Genomic DNA, 26,599 nt, shown 5'->3' with positions numbered 1-26,599 from the left:
GGTCCTGTGCGGCCAGCCAAGGATGAGGCATCAAGGAAAGGGAAGGAGAAGCCGGCCCAACAACAACAAAAAGCGCGACAGGCAATAGTGGTGACGGGAACCGTCAACCCCCCCAAGAAAGGGGAAACTGCGGTCTGTAAACCGCAGCGACCAGGGGCGTCCTCTGTACAAACCCCTCAAATCCCTCAGCCACCTTCACAGGGCCAAGGGGCCTGGGTGAAGGTTGTTGGCGGAAGGGAAAAGAGGGGACAGCGGGCAAACACCGCCCAGCCCGCTAATCCTCCAATAAAGGCGACCGGCAAGACCCAAGCCTCCCCCCTCTGAAACAGAGTGGTAAGGGGATGGCGGTCACAAAGGCCGGTGCAGGGAGGAAGAAGAGGAATGCCTCACGGACGGCTGCGATCACAATCACATGCCCGGAGGGACAGTACGCAGAAACTGTGAGGCAAGCCCGCCAAGCAGTAAACTTGGAGGAATTAGAAATAAAGGACGTAAAGGTCCGCCGAGCGGCTACCGGCGCCCTGGTTTATGAAATACCAGGGCAGAACAAGGCCGCGAAGGCGGACCTTTTCGCGGATAAACTCCGCGAGGCCCTAAAAGATAAAGAGGGAGCTAGGGTCGCGCGCCCCTCCAAAAAGGGGGAGATTAGAGTCCGCGGACTAGATGAGTCAGCCACCGTGGAAGAGGTGGTGGCAGAAGTCGTTAGGCTTGGGGGCTGCCAGACCTCAGAGGTCAAGGCAGGAGAGATCAAATTCCCCCCCAAGTCTATGGGAACCCTATGGGTTCAATGCCCACTGATGGCGGCCAACAAGGTGGCCGCCATCGGGAAAATTAAAGTGGGATGGGTGGTTGCGCCGGTGGACGCCCTTAAAGCTAGACCCCTGCAGTGCCACCGCTGCTTACAGCGCGGGCATGTGCAGGCGGCCTGCACAAGCGGCGCAGACCGGCGTGGTGCCTGTTATAACTGCGGCGCACAGGGCCATAAGGCCAGTGAGTGCGTCGCACAGACGAGGTGCCCCCTATGCGCCGAGCAGGGTCTGCCGGCCAACCACCGAGTGGGTGGGGACTCCTGCCACCCAAAAAGAAAACCAAAGGGTGGCAGGATCAACCCAAGTGTGAGCGCTGGCGCCAAAGCGGCGCCAACGCCCAAGAAAGCGGAATCCGGAGGCGACAAGTCCCCCCCCCCCCGTACCAATGGACGTCGTGGAGGAAACGGAATCCCCCAAGCCTCAGAGAAAACTGAGATCAAGGGGGGCTCCCATAAAAGGAGCGGGAAAAGCCGCAGCAGCAGCAACGGACAGGGTGGCTCCCGCGGAGCCGCCCAAAGGAGGAAAGGAGGCAGTGGCAGCAGCAGCGGCAGCCGTAGTGGCTCCCGCGGTGCCGGAGCCACTGATGGAGGTTGTTATGGAGGAGGCTGACTTAATAGCGCTATGAATGTCACTCTCCTCCAGGCAAATTTAAACCACTGCAGGGGGACGCAGGACCTGTTTATGCAAACCCTCCTGGAGTGGAATTGCGAATTAGGGATCGCCTCCGAGCCTTACCAAGTGCCGGGCAGCCACCCATGTTGGGCGGCCAATGGTAATGGTTCGGTGGCGGTCACGTGGAGGGACGTGAACGGCTCCCCTCCCTGCACTAAAATCGGGGAGGGAGCCGTTCACGTCTCAGTAGAATGGGGGCCCATCGTGGTCGTTGCGTGCTATCTGTCTCCAAACATGGACTCTGCACAGTATGAGCAGTCGCTGGATGGGGTAGCGGCCTTTGTCAGAGGCAGGCTGCCCTGTCCGGTGATTGTGGCGGGAGACTTCAATGCGAAATCAGCGCGTTGGGGCTCCCGCCGCACCGATAGGAGAGGCAGAGTCCTGGAGGACTGGGCGGCGGCACTCGGCCTGTGTTTGATAAACACAGGCACGAGGAGCACCCTCGTTAGGCCGCAGGGGGAGTCCGTCATAGATTTGACGTGGGCTTCCCCAAACGCGGCCAACAGGATAACCGATTGGCGGGTGACAAATCAGGAGACCCTCTCTGACCATTTATATATCAGGATGAGGGTCGAACCCGCTAGGGGGTGCTTGGCCGCGCCCAAGGGGAGGCAGAGCCACGACCGAAGCGATGGGCCCTGAGGAAGTTCGACCCGGATAGGTTAAGGGCCGCCGTTCTCTCGGCGACCTGGCCTGGCACAGAGTTGCCAGAAGATAGTGTGGAGGGCCAGGTGGACTGGCTTGGGGAGATTATGGAGGATGCGTGCAACTTCTCCATGCCCCGAGCCAAGTCCGTGCCGCGCAGAGCGGCGTACTGGTGGACTGCTGAAATTGCGGAACTACGCAGCAAAGCAGTCCAGGCCAGACGCCGCTTCACTAGAGCTAGGAGGCGCGGCAGCGCCGAGAGAGTCGCCGAGATGTTAGAGCTATACAGGAGTGCGAAGTATGAGCTCAGCTCGGCGATACGGCGGGCCAAGTCCGGAGCATGGGACGAGCAATTGCTCTCCCTAAATTCAGACCCATGGGGGCGCCCATACAAATTAGTTATGAATAAACTAAGATATTGGGCGCCCTCGGTGACGGAATCCCTGGATCCCCAGGTCCTCGAAGACAGTGTCCACACTATTCCCGAGGGTTCCCCAAGAACCGATACGTTCGGGGGGGCCCGACGAGTGGCACGAGGACCTTGGGGTGACAGGGGATGAAATAGCCGGGATCGCCAAGAGGCTGAGGGCAAGAGGAAATAAAGCCCCCGGCCCGGATGGCGTTCCCGGTAGGGTCTGAATAATCGCTCTGGACATCCTATCCGGGTTTATGAGACATCTCTTCACGGGATGCCTACGGGAGAGTTATTTCCCCCCAGTCTGGGAGAGGGCTAACTTAGTCCTCATCCCAAAGGGGGGCAGGCCTGCGGGAACTCCCTCGGCATACAGGCCCATTTGTCTGCTGGACGAGGCGAGGAAGATGCTGGAAAGAATCATCACCAACCGCCTCGTTCGGCACCTTAAGGAAGTGGGGCCCGACCTCCACGAGGACCAGTTCGGATTCCGCGAGGGACGCTCGACGACGGACGCCATCCTGAAGGTCAGATCCTTCGTGGAATCCGTGACTGAAGAGGGGGGGGGTGTTGGTGGCTGTGTCTTTGGACATAGTTAACGCCTTCAATACTCTCCCCTGGGGTAGGGTCATGGACGCGATGGAGTACCATCGCGTCCCTGACTATCTCGTGGGGGTCATAAGATCCTACTTTCAAAGTAGGGGCCTGGGGTACCGTAACAAAGAAGGTACCCATTGCCAGAGGGAGATGTACTGCGGGGTCCCGCAGGGGTCAGTCTTAGGCCCCCTGCTGTGGGACCTCGCGTACGACCGTGTATTGAGGTCTGCCCTCCCCCCCGGCAGTAAGGTCGTCTGCTACGCAGGCGACACGCTAGTACTGGCCGGGGGAAAGGACTGGGGGGAAGCAAGGATATTGGCAGAGATGGCAGTGGCATGCGCCGTGCGTGCCATAAAGGGCATGGGTCTAGGAGTGGCCCCTCGGAAAACCGAGGCGGCCTTGTTTCACGATGGTACACGTGGAAGACCTCCGATGGCCCATGTCCAAGTGAACGGTGTCCCCGTCCGGCTGGGTCCCAACATTAAATACTTGGGACTACTGCTGGACGGAACTTGGGGCTTTAAGGATCACTTCGATCATTTGGCCATAAAGGTAGATAAGGTGGCGACGGCTTTAAGCCGTTTGCTGCCAAACCTGGGAGAGCCGGATGATCGAGTGCGTCGACTCTACGCGAACACAGTCAATTCCGTGGCGCTCTACGGAGCGCCAGTCTGGGCGGACGCCGCGATGGCCACCAGACGCATCAAGGATACGCTAAGGCGTGTCCAGCGAAGGGTGGCCATTCGCGTCGTCCGGGGATATAGGACTGTGTCGCATGCGGCGGCCATAACTCTGGCGGGGATGCCCCCCATGGAGCTCGTGGCTGACATGTATGCTGGAGTATACCAGCGTCAGCGCGAGCTCAGTGAAATGGGGATGCAAGTGACTGCCAGGGTTAAGGGCATCCTCAGGCTCCAAGCCCGGCGACAAATGACAGGGAAGTTTGATGAGTACCTGTCAAATGTGCCCCATACAAATTCGGGGCACAGGGTCGTCGAGGCCGTGAGGCCTAGACTGGAAGAGTGGATGGAGAGGTCTCACGGCGGGACATCGTTTCACACTACACAGGTGTTCACCGGACACGGATGTTTCGGTGAATATCTGTGTAAAATTGGGAAAGAACGCACGGCGCAGTGCCATCACTGCGGGGAGGACCAGGACTCCGCGCAACACACCTTGGAGTTCTGCCCTGCATGGGCAGAGGAGCGCGGAGTCCTGGTCAACATCATAGGAGAGGACTTGGATCTGCCCAACGTTGTTGGGCAGATGCTGGTAGACGACGAAAAGTGGAGGGCGGTCTCCTCCTTCTGCTTCAAGGTTATGACGCAGAAGGAGGAGGCAGAGAGGGAGCGGGAGAGACGGGGGAGACGGGGTAGGTAAACGCTTACCCCTGAATCCCGTGAAGAAAGGGACGACCCCACCTGGGTGCCCCGGCGAGGAAGGGCTGAGGGGTCGCGGGGAAGGGGTGGTACCCGTGGTGGAGGGGGCGGCGGCGGGGGCGGCCCGCCAAGACGAGGTCGCGGTGGCGGACCACCTCGTCGCCGAACAAGGAGACGCCCCCCTGATGGGTTGAACTAAGCGGGATGGATGCTGGGCGAGGGGCGCTCTGCCCCCCCCCGCCCGATGGTGGAGTAAGGGAGGAGTAGCCGGGCGAGGGGCGCTGTGCCCCCCTCGCCCTGCGCAAAGACAGAGTAGGGCGGGGGCGGGTGTCGCCTGGCTGGCGGCCGCTCGGCGTAACCCCTGCGGCCGGGAGTCGGGCGGCATCCGTTCCCGCCCCTGCCGAGTTCTACCCCCCTGGGGAGGACCTCGGCGATGCCTCCGGGCCGATGGTCGAATCCCGTAAAGGGAGGGAACCGCGGCCATGGGCCGCGGGGACCACAGTGGCTCACTAGGAGCCTCATTGCACGTGGTCCCCCGGGTAGGGACGCGGCAGGGGCGGCCCTCTCACCGGTGCCTTAGAGCGCCGGTGGGAGGGCACTACTGCCTGCGGGATGGTTCCTCCCCCTTCTGGGGGGGAACTCTCAGGAGAAGAGCTCCCGGAGCGTCGGCCGGATCTCTCATCCCTTTAGGGAGAGAGAGGGGACCCCGTTCCGGGAGCGAGGGGTGGCGGCTCGAGCGGGAACTCTCGAGCCGTGACCCCGCCCCCAAACTTTTTGGGAGGGCGCGGCGTGGGGGCGGTGCCCCCCTGCGCCGCAACCGGGAAGGCCCGTACGATATGTTCGCGGGGGGGAGTATCTTCCTCACGGGAAAGATGCTCCCAGAGAAGGTAAGGCCAGGGGATGGCAAGAAGTAATGCTTCGGCAGTTCCTTGCCATCCCCGTAAGCGCCAGCGTAGGCACCCGCTGTGGTTTTAGTGCGGTAGGTCTTGGACCCCACCGCCGATCCATACGTGGATCGGTGATGGGGGACAAGGAGTCCCACATAACCCTCATCTCCTACCCGGGGGTGAGTGGTACCATGAGGTTTCCACAGCGCCAAAAAAAAAAAAAAAAAAAGGTGGATTAAATTTAATTGATTATGTTGATTATGTTAATAATTATTTAATAATTATTTCTAATTTTTTTGAGATCTTAAAATGAAAAATTTATTTTAATTTTTTTATACCGTACGCTGAAAATACACGAACAAACTACTGCTACAATTACTATTACGTCAGCGGCTGCGAGTGTTTTAGAGACCGCGGTTTTCATTTGTTTATATTTTTCATTTATTAATTTATTTATCGTGGTGACTCAGCATTAAGCGGACGTAATTTCGATAAAAAGTTAACAATGCCTCGTAACCTGTGTCCGGAAATACGTGGACGTATTGTCGGACAGTATCAGGCCGGAAGAGCAGTAGCAGAGATTGCTGCTGCTATTCCGTGCTCTGAGAAAACTGTTCGACGCTGGATACAACGATTTATTGATGGCGGTGATCATGCTTTGCACGATCATCGTGATAATAATCGTCGTCCTCGTAAAACGATGGGCGAAGTGGACGAGGCTATCGTCGCCGCAGTCTCTGAACATCCGTTTGGCACTGTTCAGGAGGCCATGAACGCGGCAAACATCGTCCAGATATCGGAGAGGACCGCCCGGCGACGTCTCAACGCAGCTGGGTATCGTTGCTATCGCCCAGCCCGCAAAATTATGCTGACTCCCGTCCATCGGGAGCAGCGCATCGCGTTTGCTTTGGAGAACCTGGTGACGAGCCGTGAGGAATGGGAGGCAACGATCTGGACCGATGAAAAGGTCTTTGTATCGTCTGCCGACCGTTAACCTCACGTATGGCGTCCAAGGGATCAACGGTTGCATCCAAACCATGTTGTGCCTCTCCAAAGGAGTGGAAGGATATCGTGCGGAATGTGGGGATGGATTTCCGGTACTGCAGTCGGTGAGCTGGTGGAAATTCCCTCTCGCATGAACTCTGCGGACTACATTCGCATACTGGAAGATGTTCTTCTTCCATCAGTACGCGCAATTTATTCCGTAGAGGACATGCCAGTTATCCGACTAGTGCAGGATAACTCCGGAGTCCATACCTCACACGAAACACGAGCATGGTTTCGGAATCATCCGGAGATCCAATTGGTGAACTGGCCTGCTCGTTCACCAGATCTAAATTTAATCGAAAATGTTTGGGCTCAAACGGTTTGACAATGGGAACCAAGAAGGGAGAGGACGGTAGCAGCGCTAATCAATCATGCGAGAGAAATCTGGGAAGGACTTCGGCGCCGACCAGATTTTCTCGCAAATTTGATTAATTCGATTCCTAATCGACTCAATCAAATAATTGACCGGTCCGGATACTGGACAGATTATTAATGTATTTCCGTGCTAGCCCACGATCGGCCCTTTTCAGGGCCAATAAAACTTCTACACCGCGAATAGAAGCGCCTATAGGTGATTCACTCGCTCGAACAGTCGAGTAGACAGTGCGAGTGAGATAGCTGTGAAACAACAGCATGATGTCTCACTCGCACTCTCTCGATTCGAGTGTCGAATGAGTGAGACGGCTGTAGGACAAAAATATAGAGACCAAATGCTACGTCAGTAATGAAGGATCGTACGAACATCGTTCATTACTGACGTAGTAATACGTCTCCATATTTTTGAGTTTAACTCTTACGTAAATAATAATTAAAGCCGCTGACGTAGTAGTAATTGTAGCAGTAGTTTGTTCGTGTATTTTCAGCGTACGGTATAAAAAAATTAAAATAAATTTTTCTTTTTAAGATCTCAAAAAAATTAGAAATAATTATTAAATAATTATTAACATAATCAACATAATCAATTAAATTTAATCCACCTGAGCATTATTCCTCAAAATTTTTTATGTTGTCGTTAAAAAGTTCTTTTATTCTGCCAAATTGTTGTTATTTAAATTATTTACTATCGATTTATGCTCTTAATTTTAAAATTTACGACTACAAAAAATTATAGCGAATTAAAGTTCAAATGTCGGCATTTAATAACTAGGGCACATATGTAAATGAGATAATTAATGGGGATACTATATAAAAACAATTAAAATAACGTTTAAGGGCAACAGGGCTTACAAAATTAATAAAAACAAATGTTTATTACATGTAAAAATTTTAAAATAAATAATTATTTATGAATAATTGTTCCATTTTTCGCCACAAAATTATTATTTCAGCTCGAGTTAACATCGTCTTCTGAAAATAAACAATTGATGTTATAAACAATTAATAATTAATATCATAAAATATATAAATAAATTTATATAAATTCATATAATAACTTCAGCCGCTTCGTCATCTCTCGTTTCTGCTTCACTTGCTTTATATTCCTCTGAAAAATACACATACTATTGTAATAAAAATTTATTATTTGAACAATAAAATATACAGATTAATATATAATACCTTCATCTTTCTCGTTGATTATCTCACATTCATATCATATCTATTTTCCTTTAGTAATACATATATTATGCATATACATATATTATAAAATACTGTTCATAATCATAATATATGTATTTCTAGAGGAAAGTAGAGATGAGATGAATGTGAGATAGTCAATGAGGGAAATGAAGGTATTATATATTATAATTTGTATATTTTATTGCTTAAATAATGAATTTTTTATAACAATAATATGTATATTTTTCAGAGGAATATAAAGCGAATGAAGCAGAAGCAAGCGATAACGAAACGGCTAAAGTTATTATATGAATTTATATAAATTGATTTATATCTTATGACATTAATTAATAATTGTTTATGTATGTATGTATACTTTATTTGTCCCCTTAGGGATTAAAGGCGCTTTTATACGGAGCGTACCCAAACCTTCACACCTCCCACCTTTCCTTCCTTTCCTGGCCATATGCGACCTCACATTCCACTACATCATCCTTTTTCCCCTTTCCCCCAAACTCTTCCTCTCCCTTTTCTCTTCCTCTCCTTTTCCTCCTCTGTTCTTCCTTTCCTTTCTCCTCTCCATGACCTCCTTTCTCCTTTCCTATCAAGCCTTCCTTCTCTTCTTTGTTTATCTGCCGCTTCCTTACTCTAACTTACATCTACTTACAACTATTTACAACTATTTACATTATTTCCTTATAACTATCTTACACTTCTACCTATTCTAACCTATCAAGAGAGAGAGATCTGACCCTAAACACAGCCGCCTCGACTTCCGATTCCTTCATCCACTCTCCATCCATCCGTCCTTTCACCCTCCCACCTTCCTTCTCCCCTTCCTCCTCCCTCTTCCCCCTTCCCACCCTCTTCTCCTCTAACTCCCTCAACCACCATTCTCCCCCCCCTTCCTTCTCTAATATCATATTCATCCACTCCCACCAATCTCCTTCTACTTTCTCCCCCATGCACTCTCCCAACACATGTCTCCACCCCTCCTCCACATCTCCTGCACATCCTCCTTTCCTCTTTCTCCCAATACTTTGCTCCTCTCATCTCATTATTCATTCTGTGCCTAATCACCCTCTTCCATCTACTCTCCCCCCAACCCTTCTTTAGATATGCCGGTACTCCTTCCTCCTTTATCTCCCCATACCATCTCTGTTATACCTGGACTCTCTGATCTTTTCCCATCTTTCTTCTCTTTGCAATTCTCTATCCCGCTGCTCCCATCCTTCATACATTTCTTCCCCTCTCCCCCTCTTTTCATCCATTTCTTTTATTCCCATTCCCCTTCCCTCAAAGAATTTTTTCCTTTCCTCCTCCCATCCCGATAGCTCTCTACCTTCCCTAATCCTCTTTTCCATCTCCTCCATGCACTTCTTTGCCAGCTTTCTCCCTCCCCTCCCCCAGCTTCTTTTCGAATCCCACCGCCCTTTTCCCTGCTTCCAACCTAAATTTTTCTTTTCCAATCTCTTCCCTCACCATGTACCCCGGCGTACACCAGTCCACTCCTAATGTCCATCTGATCCATCTATCCTGCATCGATTCTACCTCCTTTCTCTCTTTTCAGCCCCATATTTCCGCTCCATACCCCATCACCGTTCCTACTAGCCTCTCACATAACCAAATCCTTCTCTCCCAGTCCCCCACAAACCTCCTTTTACCTATCCCCCATACCTGTTTAATAACCGCCGCTGCCTTTCTGACCCTCTCTCTCACTTGTGCCTCCTGACCCCCGTTTCTCTGCAACCTGTACCCCAAGTACGTGAACTCCTTCACCTCTTCTACCTCTTTCCCTTTCCACCACCACTTCACTTTCCTCATTCTACCACCCCCTCTTTTAAACCTCATTATCTTCGTTTTACCCACATTAATCTCTAGCTTCTTTCCATCCAAGTACCCCTCCAGCTTCCCCATCATATGTATCATCCCTTCCTCCTCCTCTGCGAGCAAAACCATATCGTCCGCATACGCCAGACAGTAAACCTTCTCCCAATTTTACTCCCCCCCATCCTCCCTTCCTTAGTACCTCCTCCACATCTGCCACAACCAGGTTGAACAGATATGGACTCATCGGACACCCCTGCCTTACCCCTCTTGCCGTCCAGAAACTCTCCCCTAGCCTTTCCCCCACTCTCACTCTACTCTTCGTTTCCTTAAAGCTCTCCTCAATCCTCACCCTTAGCCCTTCTCTAACCCCTCTCTCCCTCATCGCTTCCTCCAACAGCTCCCTGTCCACCGAGTCGAACGCCGCCTTCAGGTCCACAAATGCCGCAACCATCCTTCCCCCCTTTCTTCCTACCTGCTTGTTCACCAGATAATTCAATACATAAATATTGTCTATAACCCCCATCCCCTTTCTAAAACCTGTTTGACTCGGTGGAATCATTCCTTCTCTCTCTATCTCCTCCTTTAGCCTCTCCGTCAAAATTCCGATGTAAATCTTATATAGCGTTGGCATCAACGTCACCCCTCTATAGTCCTCCACCCAGCCTCCTGCCCCCTTTTTCAGTATCGGTACTATTATCCCTTCCTTCCACTGTTCCGGCCATCCCTCCCCCTCCAAACTCTATTACAAAATTTTCTCACCCACACTTCTGCCCTATCCCCCCCCAGCTTTCCATACTTCATTCGGCACTCCATCCCCCACGCCGCTTTTCCCTTCTTTAATCTCCCAAAATTTCCTTATTTCATTCCCCTCTATCTCCTACTCCTCATCCTCTAACCTCCTCCCTTTTTCTCCCTTCAGTACTTTATTTTCCACCCCTCCCAGTAACGACATAAAATACTTCTTCCATTCCTTTAACTCTATCCCTTCATCTACTCCCTTCCATTTCTTCCTCTCCCTGTTCACTACCCTCCAAACTTCCCCCTCCGTCCTTGCTTCTTGAGCTTCCTTAATCCATCTCTCATTTTCCTCCTCCCTCTTTCTCCTACATATCAATTTATACTCCGCCCTCATTTTTCTGTACCCTTCTCCACCCCCCTTTTTTCTCCATTCTCTTAGAACCTTCCTCACTTCCTTCCTTTTCTCCTCACACTCTTCGTCCCACCAACCTTTCCTTACCCTATCCCCACTTTCCCTTGTTCCCTCTCTTAACTCCTCTCCGATCTGTCTCACCTTCCTTTCTAATTCTCCCTCTAAGCCCCCATCATCTCCCTCTTCCCAATCTATCCTTTCTCTAATCCTTTCTCCTCCTCTTACTGTCCATTTCCCCCCTCTCCCTTCCACTCCTCCTCTCTTTCTCCCTCTTTTCCCTCCGCTCCTTCTTTCTATTGACACTATGATCGGGTGATGGCCTGACTCTATACAGTCTCCTATTTCTAATCTTCTCACCCTATCTCTCACTTTCTCCTCACAAATCACATAGTCTATTACCGACTCTCCTCTTCCCCCCGTATACGTGAATTCCCCTTCTTCATCCCCTTCCACATTCCCGTTTAAAATTCCCCATCCTACTTTCTCCATCCCTTCTATTAATCTCCTCCCTTCCCCATTTATCTTTCTATCTTTCGATCTTCTTTCCATCTCCTCTTCCTCTCCTTCTCCTCCTATCCCCCCCCGCGCCTGTCCTTGCATTGAAGTCCCCCCCTATCAGTGTCCACCTATCGTCCCTCTGCTCCTCCATCCAAACCTTCAACACTTTTAACTTCCTTTCCATATCCCCATTTACATATACCCCCACTATTCTCCATTTCTCTTCTCCTAGCCCTACCTCCACCATCATTAATCCTTCTTCCTCCCCTACCTCTCCCCCCATTGTCATCCCTAATTCTTCCCTGACACCTATAATAATCCCCCCCCATCGGCCTCCCCTTCTTACTCTTCCTCCTCGCCAACTGTTTCTCTCATCTATATCCCTTCGGCAGATTTCTCTTTACCTTATCCCAACTTTTTCCGTCCACCCATGTCTCCATCATCACTACCACGTTCCATTTTTTAATCTCCTTCCAAAATTTTTCCCCCTTATTCTTAACTCCTGCCACATTCCAGAAACTCACCTTCCACCTTTTCTCTTCTTCTCTCCTTTCCCTCCTACTCCCTTTTTTAGTTTCCCCTTCACCCCCCCTTTCCATCTCTTTTCTCCTTTGCTCTTTCCACCCCTCTTATTCCTTTCCTCTCCTCTCTACATTTCCTTATTCCTTTTCTCTCTTCCGGTCCTCTTCTTCCCCCCTCTCTTCACTCTCCTCTCTTACCACTCCCTTCCAATTCCTAAGCCTACCTTCCCCTTCATCCCATCTCCACCAACATTCATTTATTCTAATTTTCCCATATCCTGTTCACACTCTATTCCCCTTCTTCCTTTCCTCGTCTGCAATCTCCCCCAGTTTCCATTTCATTTTCCTCTCCTTCCACGTTAAATCGTCCTCAATCCTTATCGCCTTCCCTCTTAACCCTTTCTTCCTCTCCATTACCTGTCTCTTCTGCTCTCTACTTCCTAACCTTACCACCACCGTATCCGTCTCCCCCCTTTCCTTTCCTCCCACCTTTCTAACCCACTCTATCTCAGCTTTTACTTCGATCTCCTCTAACACTTTTTTCACCCTTTCCCTCGTCTCCCCCGTTCCCCTTTCTAATCTACGAATAACAATATTATTCCTCCTTTCCTCCCTCTCCTTCATTTCCATCTTCCTATCCCATCCTATCATTTTAGTTACCATTGTCTCCTCCAATCCCCTACCCCCTTCCATCCCCTTTCCTTTTTCACTTTCCATTTCCGTTACCCTCTTTTCTAAGTTTTGAATCCTTTGTCCCATCTCCTCTTTTTCCTTTTTCCACTCTTTTTCCCTTTGCCATATTTCCAGTTTCAACTTCCCTATCTCCTCACTGATCTTATTCGTTATTCTTTCTTCCATTCCTCTAATTAAGTAGCCTAAATCTTCTTTCCCCTCCTCCTGTAATTTCTCCGTTTTTTTGAATCTCCTCAATTCCCCCTCATCTCTATCCTTTCCTTCCTCTCCTAACACATCCCGTTTCTTTTTGGAAAAATCCTCCATACACTCCGTGCTCCCCGTACTCCCTCTCCTTTCCTTCCCTAACTCCTCTATCCTCCTTGGCCTCCCCACCTTTTTCTTTCCCGCCTCCACCGCCTCTCCCCCGTCTCCTACCTTCGCTAGCTCCACTACTTCCATTGCCGCCTATACTTACTTCTCGTCACCCTTCCTTTCTCCGCGTCCTACTCTCTCTTATCCCGGGCTATCTTCTCTACTCTTTATCCGTGCTCTACCGTTCCGTCCCACTCACTCGACTCTTCCTTCTCCACTGCCTATACTCTATGCCTTCTCACCTTCCGCACCACCCGTCTACACTCGCTACTCTCTCTGCACCTTCCACGCCTCGTGTCTTTCCCTCACCTTGTGACCGACAGGCGCTCACAGCTCGAATATTCCCGTTTCAGCAGCAGAGCCGAGACCTGGATCTTCCAAGGAGTGAAGCCAAGGTACCTATAAATAAAAAGAGAGAAATGTATATAGTTAGTTATAAGTTTATTTAAAATAATAGTTATGGAGTTTAAAAGGAAAAAAGAATTATAATTAAAATTATAATTGGAAAAGGAATAAAAATTTAAATAAAGTTAAAATGTAAAATAATATAAATATTTAGAGTTAGATCAAAATAGACTTAAGTTTTAAAGATAGAGTTTTGAATAAAAGAATAAGTTGTTTTTATTTTGGTTAGCAAACTTTAGGTTTGATAAGATTCTAATTATAGAATGCGCAAGAGTAAAAGTTAATTGAAATAATAAGAGCGCAAAAGCAATAATTAATTTTAATTTAGAATCAAAAGGAAAGATAAATCCTAGAATTATTTTGAGTTGAAACATTAATTATAATATACGCACGATAGAGCGTACGAACAGAGGTTCGTAATATAATTAATAATAACCTTTTAATAATTAGAATAAGTTTGTAATGTTGGAAGAAAATGGAATATATGAAAACAAAATAAAAAGGAAAGAATTAGAGAACGATCCGTATGATCAGTGCGAGGTCAATAAACGAAAGTTGACGAATCGTTATAAAACTCTAATGACGTGACCTTATAAATATTTGAAACACATTCCAATCATTAATTCAGTTAGGAAATTATTTTGAATTAACGTAATGCAAAATCAATCATAAACAGGTGTTGAAAAATAAAGACACTGATTGAAAATTATTTTATAATTTAAAACAAGCAGACAGATGCTATTCATTTTTAGTTTCGTTAGAATTATTAATTGACGTTATTTTTAGCTGTGAAAATCAATCACGGTATGAAGTCAATTACCAACATTAATTTATTAATATTATGTTCAAGGAATAAATGATTGAAGTGTGTATATATGTAAATATGAATGTACAGATAGTTGTAAGCATTGTAACATACGCGAAGCGTCCGCTAAGAACGCGAAAAGGGAAATGATGTGATTGGCTAGCGCGAGCGTGGTGGGGATAACTAGGTGACTACCCAGCGGCGAGCGCGGACCATAACGAGAGGCCCGACGCGCTATTGGCGCTGAACGACAGCCAGCGCGGAGGACACGGATTGGCCGGTGACCCAGTAGTGGGGAGACGTACTATAAGAAGCGGCGATCCGAAGACTCGAGAGCTTTAGACTCTCCGAATCCCGACGCGTAAGGATCGCTCGGCGATGGGGGCTTCCGTTCACACCCTCGTACCGCGTAGAAAAAACACGTTCAAACTCGTTGACGCGAACGCGACGAAACTTGTAACGAAACGTGACGTGATATAAGTGCGAGAATTGTAACCGCGTTATTACCTGCCATAGTAAAACAGCGCGAGTTAATTTAATTGAGATTCCCTGTAATAAATCATAATTTCATTAAATATATATAACGTATTAGTGACAATAAAAATCAAGTGTTACTTACCTGTGATACTTACCCAATCCTAATCGGTTGAGTTGACCATCCTTGTGAATGGTTGTCCTGTCGATGATTCCGGATCCTACGGGCGGTGCATCGATGTCCAACGGCGACCTGAAACAGAAAAAGAAGGAAGTCTAAATCGAGGAAATAGGGAAATTGGCCCGAAGAAGGATCTTTGGCCAAAGTTGTCCATCGTTACTTATCAAACAACCAAACCTTGGTATTTCCACTGGTTAAAATACCTGGCGACCGATGAAACTTGGCGAAAGCGTTGCAACCTGGGGACTGGTGAGTGATACGTACCACGCGTTACTCTCTAAAGACCGGTCACAACCTAACCTCCTTTACTTTCTTCCTTCTATCCTGTCCCAATTCTCACTACTCACCGCCCTCCCTTTTTCTCTTTCACTCCACTTCTGCTCTCTTATCACTCATACACACCTCTCTTCACTCCTCTCCTTCCAACCACCTTTTTTCCGTATAACCACACTCTCACACCTGTCACACACTCTCACTCCGGAACCGGAAGCGTAATAATTGTTTATAACATTAATTGTTTATTTTCAGAAGACAATGTAAACTCGAGCAGAAATGATAATTTTGTGACGGAAGATGGAATAGTTATTAATAAGTAATTATATATTTTGAATTTTTTGCATGTGATAAACATTTGTTTTTATTAATTTTGTAATCCCTGTTGCCCTTAAATGTTATTTTAATTGTTTTTGTGTAATATTCTTGGTAATTATCACATTTACATATGTGCCCCAGTTATTAAGAGACGATATATAAACTTTAACTAGCTATAATAATTTTTTCTAGTCGTAAATTTAAAAACTAATAGCATAAATCGATGGTAAATAACTTAAATAACAACAATTTGGCAGAATAAAAGAACTTTTTAACAACATAAAAAATTTTGAGGAATAATGCTCAGATGAATATAATTGTACCCGGTTATTGATATAAGGATTAAAATAGTTAAAATGAGCTTTAAGCTGAAAATTAAACGCATTTGTTTACGCATTTTCAACCTACAGTATTAAAAAGTTAATTTCTCTTTTTAAAATCTCAATTAAAAGATAAGAAATAATTATTAAATAATTATTAATATCATATAATCAATTAAATCGACAATTAATGTTTCTAAAGGAAAAGTAATAAATTTTAAAAGTTCTTTTAATTTTAATATTTTTTAATATTCTTTGTGTATATAATTTGTAATTTGTTTATAATTTAACATAATATTTATATATTAAGAGAGAGAGAAAAAGAGAGAGTCCGAATCGATTGAGATATACTGACAATGAGATACGTTTCTTTGAGAGAATTTATGTCGTAATTAATTGTAATTATCATTGTAATTGTAATTATCTTATGACATCTTATCATCGTATACATTATAATTATAATTGAAGGAGTCCAAATTTTTTGAAAATAAATTCAAGAATATTAATATTTTATTTTATCGCTTTATAATTTTGCATTTTTTGCCATTTTTAAGTTTTGAAAGAAGGGTGAATTTGATTTACAACAAATTATATTTTATAAAGGTGTATTAATTATTTTTTTAAATAAAAAAACTGATACTTTTTTTAGCTGCATATATAAAAAATTTAATGAGATTAAAGATACAATTTAATACAAGTCAGAACACATCATTTAATTGTAATATAACTTTGTTGAAAAATCGATATGTATATATCTTATTTAAATAATCGCGAGAAATGTTTATAACTTTAATTTTTTTTTAACTTTTTCAAAATTATGAATATAAATGTCAATAAAGGACTTGTTTATATTTCTATATTATTATTATATCAATATATTATATGAATGTTATTAATATTTATAATTATTTAATAATATTTTCATACTATTAATACTATTAACATTATTATTAATATTATTATATTATTTATTAATCATTATGTTTATACATATAAACATAATAATTAATAAATAATATAATAATGTATAACATAATATTTTTGTGATTTAATTATTAATAGAATAAATGCACTCGCGGGTCACATTTCTTCAAGGAGAAAAAGAAAAGTACGACGGATCGATATTGGAGCGAACGAGAGACAGCGCGATCCGCGGTGTCCGTATAGCTTTCTCACTCGCACTCCCTTCATTCGAGCGTCGAGTGAGTGAGATAGCTATTGGACACCACTAGCAGTCATCACGTCTTGCATTGCTTTCTCTCTCGATCGTGCGATGTGCGAAAGAGATGCAATATCGGAGTACCTCCTACTACTTTCTCCTTCGCTCCTTGATCTCCGACGCGCTTCAAGCGACACGTATTTTCGCGCTATGTATGTGTGCGTATGACTTTCGGCTGTCATACACGTATTCACACATCAAACGTCGGACCGCCGGACACCATTTCTGCCGGTGCGTGTACATATACATCGGTAAATTTAGTGACAAAGATTGTAAAGTACTCTGGTGATAAAATGACATAGCTAAATAGCATTCCAGCTACAAGGCGACACTGTGTAACACTGTGTAACACAGTGTCACACTGTGTTCCGTAGCTGGAAAGCACCCATTATCTCCTGATATGCCGGTTTTAATCTCTCTGTTGAGATGGTTACTCCTTCTCCTTTTATATTTAACTTGAAGACTCGGTCAGATATTCTCTCGATGATTTCGTATGGGCCTTCGTAAGGACAGTCGAGGGGCCTCTTGACTGCATCTACTCGAACAAATGCATGTGAACAGCTGAAGAGATCTTTGTAGTTCAATACCTTTGGACTTGCGTGGTGTGCAGCTGGTGTAAGACGTGTCTGACGTATGTGCTCGCGTAGCTTCTCAATGAATATTTGCGGATCCACTGGTGGGTCTTCGTTTATAAAGAATTCTCCTGGTAGGCGAATAGGGGTTCCGTAGACTAGTTCTGCTGCGCTGATTTTTAAATCCTCTTTGATACTGGCTCGTAATCCTAAGAGAACGGTCCCACACGTTAAAAAAAAAGGAAGGACATCCATTCAGTAGTTGCGTGACAGCGGATGGCTGATTTGAGAGAGCGTTGAAATCGTTCCACCATTGGATGAAGGATGATAGGCTGTAGTTCTGGTGCTGTGTGCGCCTATCAGCTGAATGAGAGCCTAAAACAGTCTAGATTCAAATTGAGAACCGCGATCTGTGGTCACAATTGCCGGGGCGCCAAAATGAGAGATCCAGTTTGCGTAAAATGCGTTTACGATGGTGTCTGCGTTGATATTTTTGATAGGATGCCCTCTGGTGAATCTGTCTATTGCGGTCAGACAATATTGATATCAGTAGGACGGCGGTAGAGGACCAACGATGTCAAGGTAAAATCTGCTATCCGGAATTCGGATGTGTTCCGGAAGGTTTTTATTGTGCCTTTGGATCTTCGCGCGCTGGCATGCTAGCCATGTTTTTACTCAGTCTGCGATGTCTTTATTGAGACCCGGCCAGATGAATCGGCGTGCAATTAATTCTCTAGTGGCTCGGACTCCTGGATACGATAAGCAGTGTACTGTGTCGAATATATTGCGACGTAGGATGCGAGGAATGTATGGGCGTATCTCTTTGGTGGAAATATCGCAATATATGGTATGCTCGGAGTCATCGAGACGTAACTTGCGTAACTGTAAGTTTCATGTTGATGATGTTACCAGATTCTGAAGCTCTTCGTCATTCAGTTGTTCGCGTGCGATGACTTCAGTTGAGATGATTACTGGCATGCGTATCTCTTGAATGCGAGATAACGCATGTGCAACTGTATTTTTATTTCTAGGAAAGTGATCTAGGTGAATAGTAAATTGAGCGATGTAATTCAACTGCCGCAGCTGCCTTGGAGATGCCCGATCTGCACTTTAATGGAAGGCATATATCAGTGGCTTGTGATTCGTTGCTATAATACATTCATGACCTTCTACAAGATGACGAAAATACTTTAAGGCTTTCTAAACCGCCAGGAGCTCGCGGTCATAGGTACTGTAATTCCTTTGCGTTTCTGTTAGTTTCTGCGAGAAGAAATTTAGAGGTACGTACGTGTCTCCTTGGAACTGTTGTAAGGCGGCACCGATTGCTGAGTCTGAGGCGTCTGTTTATAGAATTAATGGTGCTCCTTCTTTGGGATGTGCAAGGAGAGTGGCCTCTTTGAGCTGTTTCTTGCATCGTTCAAAAGCTTCTTGCGTCTCTGGTGTCCAGGATAATATTCGTTTGTCTCCCTTTGCTGCCTCGCTTGTAAGTTTATGAAGTGGTGCTTGATTAAGTGCTGCTCCTTTGAGCATTCGGCGATAAAAATTGATGAAGTCGAGGAATCTACGTATCTCTTTCACTGTGCTGGGTTTCGGATAGTTTTTGATTGCGACTATGCGATCCTGAAGAGGTGCAATACCATCCTTATTAATGGCATATTCATTCAGCTCCATCAGCTCCAAAGGTACACTTCTCTATGTTGATAGATAATCCGTGTTGCTGCAGTCGTGCTAAGACTTCACGCACGTGTATTGCGTGTTGCTCTGGTATAGTGGACGCAATTAGAATGTCGTCGGTATAGCAAAATGCGTATTCTATCCCTCGGAGGACGATGTCCATTAGACGTTGAAATGTTTGTGCAGCGTTGCACAAACCGAAGGTCATCTTGTTGAATTAAAACAGACCAAAAGGGGTAATGACGGCGGTTTTTGATCTGTCTTTCGATGCGACTGGAATTTAATGGAATGCCTTGTTTAGATCTAGCGTTGTAAAAATCTTGCACCCATGAAGACGATGCGTAAAGTCGTGCAAATGAGGCACTGGATATCTGTCAGGTATTGTGACTTTGTTCAACCGTCGATAATCACCACATGGTCTCCAAGTCCCATCAGGTTTCCTGACCATATGTAATGGAGAAGCCCATAGATTTAGAGGATGGCTCGCAGATACCTTGCTGAATAAGATTTTGAAATTCGGCTCGAGCTGTTTTGTATCGAGTTGGCGAGAGACGTCTGGTACGCTCTACTATTGGGTATCCGCTCGTGATTATTTGATGTTAAACGCCGTGGTTCTAAACTCCTGATCGGGCGTGTGACTTTATCGAATTCGTGTAGAATTTCCTTGAAACGGTTGTCGTGACTAATTTTTGTTAAGTTTGGAGTATTGCATGTTGTAACTGTTCCCCGTACGTGTAGTTCTGTTTTCGAGTCAATTAATCGACGGCTGTGGAGATCGACGAGTAACTTAGTGTTTTAAAAAATCGGCACCTAGTTGCTAGTTGCTAGTTGCTACTTAGTGTTTTAAAAAATCGGCAACCTAGTTGATTGTTGCACATCGGCTATGATGAATTGCCAATCAAAATCTCTGCGTAGTGCGAGGTTAAGTTTCATTCTGGTTTCACCGTACGTAGGGATAGCACCAGTGCCGTAACTAGGCAGGGGCAACAAGGGCACAGGCCCAGGGCGCAAAACGAAGAGGGGGCTTTGAAATAAAACTGAACAAAAAATTGTTCAAATATAATATTTGCAAATTTTAAATTTCTTATCTTATTTCTTGTGTACACAAAAATTATTTATAAATAATTGTTATATCATTTTTGCTTTATTTTAATTTTTCCCCCCAAAAAATTACGGGACTCAAAAATGAAACCTTGCCCAGGGCATATAAAAAGCTAGTTACGGCACTGGATAGCACTGCCGTTGGCTACATAAATTTTGAATTTGATGCGAGTAGGTTGTTTATTTATTATGGATTTAGGGAGAAACGAAACATCTGCGCCTGTGTCCACCAAAAAATTCAGCCTTGACTTTCGGTCGAAAACTACGAAACGGTTTGGCGTTCCGTTAATCCCCGTAGCCGTTTCTACATACGGAGATTTTATTAGTTTTCCTGTTGTGACTTGGCTCCTTGGGACCAGGAGCAAGGGCTCTGGAACTTTTTCGCACTGACGCTAAACCTGTTGTGGTAGTAGCACATCTCAGATTTGTTTGCGTATGTAGGAGTGGAAGTCACTGCTTTAGTGTGAGTGGCTCTTCCTTTGCTTCGAGAGCGATGGAATCGTTTGGTGCAGTTTAACTGTTTCTGTATTTTAGCAACCTGCAAGGTTAACACATTAAGTGACTTTTGTAATGTAGGTTGCGTACCTGGATTTTCTTGTGTCTTTGAGCTCTGCGCAGGCATAATCTGGGTTGCTACTGTAGATTTTATTACATCGAGCGCTTTGTCAGCCATCTCCATCAGGCGTTGGAGATCAGTCGTGTCCGAAATTGCGAGTAATGCTCGTGTGGGCTGTGGCAGTTGCTCGAGGAATGATGAACGTACGACGGCGTCTCCGCATTGGTTCCCAGCAAGAGCTCGTAGGCGATGAAGGTAGGCCGTTGGTTTGTCATCCCGCATCTCATGGCTGCGGAGTAGTCGACGGAGGCGCGCTTCGTCTTCCTCGTCGTAAGCAGAAATAACGCGTTGTTTAATACTCTCGTTTTTATTTTCAAGCGGTGGATTAAGAACGCGGTCTGACACGCTACGTAAGGCTTCGCCGGATAATTGTGTGGCGACGTACCTGAATTTTGTTGTGTCTGAAGTTATGTTGAAATTAGCAAATATCAAATCTACCTGAACAAACCATAATCGTGGGTCGGCTTGATAAAATGGCGGTAATTCCAAGTGGCGGGAAGATATTACCGAGACCTCACCGGTGGAAGCGTTTCCTTGGGATGGTTGGTCGTTGCTGGGACCATTGGTGGATGTAGTACCTCCTGTTGCCTCTTGTCCTCTTGTAGGCGATTTATCTAGCGGCATTTTTCTTTTGGAAGGAATATCTTGTTGTGGTCGTTATGCGTAGTAGCAATCGTGCCTTCTCTTATCTCTTTTGTAGTATCAATTTTCGTGTATTCGTGCGTCGGGGTCACCAATGTAGCATATCTGATTTTTTTATTCGATATCGGTTTAAGACGGATAATGAAGAGAAGTACTTTAAATAGTTTCTTGCTGATATATTCTTTATTATAACAACAAACACTTATCTTACAGGTAGAGAACTCTATGTCTATCTTAACTAACTAAGATTGGACTCTCGTATCACGGGAAGTAGTTGCGCCTTCGTGGCGCTCAGTCTTTATTCGTTGGGCGCATGTGCGCGGTAAAAGTTACTAGGGAGTGGCCATACATGAGCGCCGCTAGCGCTATCTATCGCCGAGCGTGTCAACCGTACAACTCTACCACTACAGTTGCATGTTGCATGTATTGTGTACGTGTGTATACGTGTAGCGCTATATCACTATATTTCTTTGCATGTGTGTACATGTATATGCGTGAGCGCAATGATGACGACAATGATAATGACGTGGACGATTTTTAAAAAAAATTTTTACATTGAGACTTTGCATCGTGATATCTCCGTTTATACTGCACGTAGAACAAAAATAAAGACACTTTTCTTATACAATTTAAACCCAAGCTATCGATTAAGACTAATAAGAACTCAGTTCGTTCATCCGTTATTGAGAACTGATAATCTGAAGTCTCAACAACTGGCCCACTTGCGTATAGATACACTATATGCCTCGCAGCTGCTGCGCTTGACGGCTACGCTTATACTTGGCGCGAGACACTACCGTGTCTCTTGATTTGGTGTTGCACAGCCCAGATAGCAAGATCATTTTTTAAATTGTCATCTATTATATTTGCATCTTCAGATGCTAAGTTAGTTTTTGATTCATAAGAATCGTTATCGGAGGATTGTTCCATACATCGTTACTTTCGTTCCACTCGTGAACATTATAATTTTCGATTACAGTATTCTCAGCAGCTTGAATGTTTTCTACTTCTGACTTTACTATAGAAACATTTTCCAAATGTTCTGTGCATTTATAAGTAATGTTACTATATGATGATGCTGTAGTCGTGCTTAATAAAGCATTACAAACAATTTCGGATTTTTGTACAGCTAGTCTTTTTAAATATCGTTTTGATACACAGGCAGCGTCTTTTCTTGAGCGCTTTTGATCCATTTTTATTCTATTCTGTTAATATATTGAATTTGATTATTTAATATATTAATTATTAAGTATATTATTTAATATTTAATTATTAATATGTTAAAATTTATATTAAACATATTAGAATAATATATTAAAAAACTAAATATGTTGATATTGAAATACATATGTTAAAATATAATATTGGTAAAATGATAATTATATATACAAGGTGGACCACACACACACACACACACATGCGCGCGCGCGCGCGCGCATATGCACATGCACACGCATATGCACACGCATATGCACACGCATATGCACACGCACACGCACATGCACACGCACACGCACACACACACACAATAACTTTTTTGACCCAAAATATCTCTGTTATTTTTAGAGATTACAAAAATATTGTAATTACAAAAATTGTATGTCATTTCGAGATCATGATTATTTTTTAAATGGAACCACCGTAATTTTCTTACATAAATCGATTCCTCATAATATATCGCGTAAAAAATTGTTAGAGTGGAATAATCGAAAAATAAATTATTTATTTTATGTTTCATTTTGACACATTTTAACAAAAAAATATGAAATTGTAATACTAATTTTCTGATAATCTTACTTTAATAATTTTTTGCATAGATTAATGTAATAAATCAATTGATGCAAGAAAAATATATTCTTATAATTAAAAGAAATTGCAATTTGCAATGTGCAACTGTGTACTCTTTTTAATAACATTTTTTAACTGTTTTTTGTACCAATAAATTTATCTCATTATTCTATGCAAGAAATTATTAAAATAAGATTATTGAAAAATGAGTATATTATAAAATTTTTCATATTTTTTGTGAAAATGTATCAAAATAAAACATAAAATATCTCGCAAACCGTTTATTGTTTAATTATGCTACTTTAACAATTTTTTACGCCAAATATTATGAGAAATCGATCTATACAAGAAAATTATGATACTTTCATTTAAAATAGTTAACAAAATAAAATATACAGTGTCCTATTTTAAAGGATCCACTCAAATATCTCAGAAACACTGCGTTAAATCAAAGAATGTTTCAGACAAAAGTTTTACGACTTCGAGGAGGACATAAGATGGTACATAACATTGGTTTGACCTTGGATAGCGTTGTCAAGGTCAGGGCAAGGTCACTTTAAATTTTTTAAACGCGCGGAACACCCTATTTTTTATTACATATTCTCGTAGCTTACCTCGAGAGTTTTCCAAATCACTATAATAAAATATTTTTTTATTAAGTACTTTTCAAGTTATAAGGTTAAAGGTAATTTTTTGACATAAAATGTAAATATCTTGTAAAGTATTCAGTTTTTGGTACTCTTACCTTAATACTTTATGCACGGAATAATGAGACCAATCAATTGGTGTAAAGAAAACATATATAGGCTTTGAAGAAAAAATATACAGCTGCATATTGCAAATTACATACTTTTTTAAAACAATTATCTGTTTTCTTTACACCAATTGATTGGTCTCATTATTTTGTGCATAAAAGTATTAGGGTAAGATTACCGAATATTGAATATTTTACATTTTATTTTAAAAATTGTAAACTTCAAGCCTTATAACTCAAAAAGTACTTAAAAGAAAAATACTTTATTATAGTGTTTTGGGAACCTCTCGAGATAAGCTACAAGAATATGCATTAAAAAATATGGGTTTCCACATTTAAGAAATTAAAGGTGACCTTCACGTAACTTTCAAACGACGATCCAAGATCAAACCAATAACACCATTTTATATCCCCCTCGAAGTAAAAAAACTATAGTCTAAAACATTTTTCGATTTAACGCAGTGTTTCTGAGATATTTTAGTGGATCCTTTAAAATGAGACACCCTGTATATTTATTAAATATATTAAATTAAATAATGTATAAATAAATGTATATTTTTATGAAAATATATTTATAAATGTATATTTTAAATTTATAATTTGTTTTAAATGTACGAGGCGCATTTTTAAAGTAAGGTCCGTTTTGAAATAAAAAAAGGATTTCAACATATAAAAATAATTTATTATTGTCGAAAAACTTCTACAAGCTTATTTTATTTTTTCACATAACCACCATTGACTTCCATTCATGTTTGATATTATTTCAACAGCTTTGTAATTCCATTCTTGTAAAAGTCCGCCGCCTGTGTCTTAAACCTAGTAATGCCGTTCTTTAGTTCGCTTTTCTTTTCGTTATTTATTTTTTTTCGTTATTTCGTTAGTTCGCTTTAGAAAATTGAATAGACAATTCTGAAACCGTAAACCGCTGATTTCTAATAATTTTTGTATTCACTTCTTTCATTAAACCTTCTGTCATCATTGTTGGGCGACCGCTACGCTCTTCGTCATAAACATTTGTTTGTCCTTCTTTAAATAAACGATACCATTGCCTAATTTTAAAGTCATTCATAACATTTGGTCCAAAAACTTCACAAAGTTGTCTATTCAATTTTTTAACGGCGAACTAAAGAACGGCGTTATTAACTGGTTCAAGACCCCAGGTAGAAATCGTATCTCGGCACAACCTAGTCCCTAGCTTTTTTTGCTAGATTGTTAGCTAGTGATGAGCTAGCCAAATGGCAAAGGCACGAGGTGATTCTGTTACGCAGAAATAACCTAGTGGCTGTCTAGTGAAACGAACCTGCCCCATGATAGTGTCCTGAGCTCACGCCAAGCTTTTTTAATGGTAATGGGTCCGGCTATTTTTATTACCTTATTCTGGGGTTTTACAATAGTAATTATGTTTCGCGTCGGTTAATATTTTTTATTGATATTTTTTTTGTAAAATAATTATAATTATTTATTAATATAAATCTTAAGATTAATGAAAGTAATAATTAGGGAACTTCTTCATTTGCAATGTCATCTTCATGATCACTTGTATTCTTTTTTGTTCTTCTTATACGATGTTGGTCCCAATCCTTTGAATTTGTTAAGACTGTGCCTATCGCAGATATCACCTCTGCCTCTGTTTTATTGTGTGTTGAGCTCAGCTTCTGTAAAGATAGAAATTTTTATTTTCTCAGATTCACATATGACGTTAATTAAAGCGAACCAACTTTACTTAGTTTTGAGGTAATTAAAAAACATAGGAGTGTTCATTTTCATGACGTATTTATTCTCGATCTTCTTCGTTGCCGTGTACTGCGTTGCTGTGTTTCTCGACAAAAAATTTTTTAAATATACAAAGCATTTTTTGTTAATTTCTCTTTGTCGACCAACATCTTCATGGACACCATCTGAAAAGGACCCCGCCATTTCCTTATGGAAATTGGGTTTCGGTGAAATTAGCTGAAACTTTGCAGAAATATTGTTCATGTGATACTGATCAAAAGTCAACATTGCCACAACCCCCAAAAATTAATCGTTTGATCTCTATGAGTCGTTCTTCTTAATAACTGATACAGCGGCAACAGCATTATCAGGCCTATTGTGCAACTGAATATACTTGAATAAGTGCGTGTGTGTGTGTGTATGTTGTGTATCTGTGTCGATAATAAACATATGCGCGAGTGCATTACACCATTGTTCGAAAAAAAACAAAAAATTAAAATATTTTTATGAGAGCAAATTAAAAGTTCTGTTGTTTAAAATTCCAAAATTTATAAACTATCACAATCCTACGGTGCACAATTCACCAATATAACTGCAAAATTTTTTAGAGTTTGAAGTGCATTACATATACAAAGAGAATTTTCTCTTAGAATTTACCCTGAAAATCATGGTAATCGTGAAACAATATGATAT

General features: G+C 43.3%; 1 protein-coding gene across 1 annotated transcript; it reads right to left on the bottom strand.

Moving 5' to 3' along the window:
• Nucleotides 1-20,715: 20,715 nt before the first annotated feature.
• On the bottom strand, nt 20,716-21,633 carry LOC145943199 (uncharacterized). The gene has a single exon (XM_083050684.1). It carries the CDS (start codon nt 21,631-21,633, stop codon nt 20,716-20,718), a length of 918 nt encoding a protein of 305 aa, XP_082906810.1.
• Nucleotides 21,634-26,599: the final 4,966 nt, after the last annotated feature.

Source organism: Prenolepis imparis, unplaced genomic scaffold (genome assembly GCF_030444845.1).
Source record: "Prenolepis imparis isolate NDT839.2.m4 unplaced genomic scaffold, iyPreImpa1.0 SCAF_11, whole genome shotgun sequence".
In the NCBI taxonomy this organism is placed as follows: domain Eukaryota; kingdom Metazoa; phylum Arthropoda; class Insecta; order Hymenoptera; family Formicidae; genus Prenolepis; species Prenolepis imparis.
The sequence above is the reverse complement of the archived record's forward strand: the minus strand, read 5'-3'. Positions and strand labels throughout refer to the sequence as shown.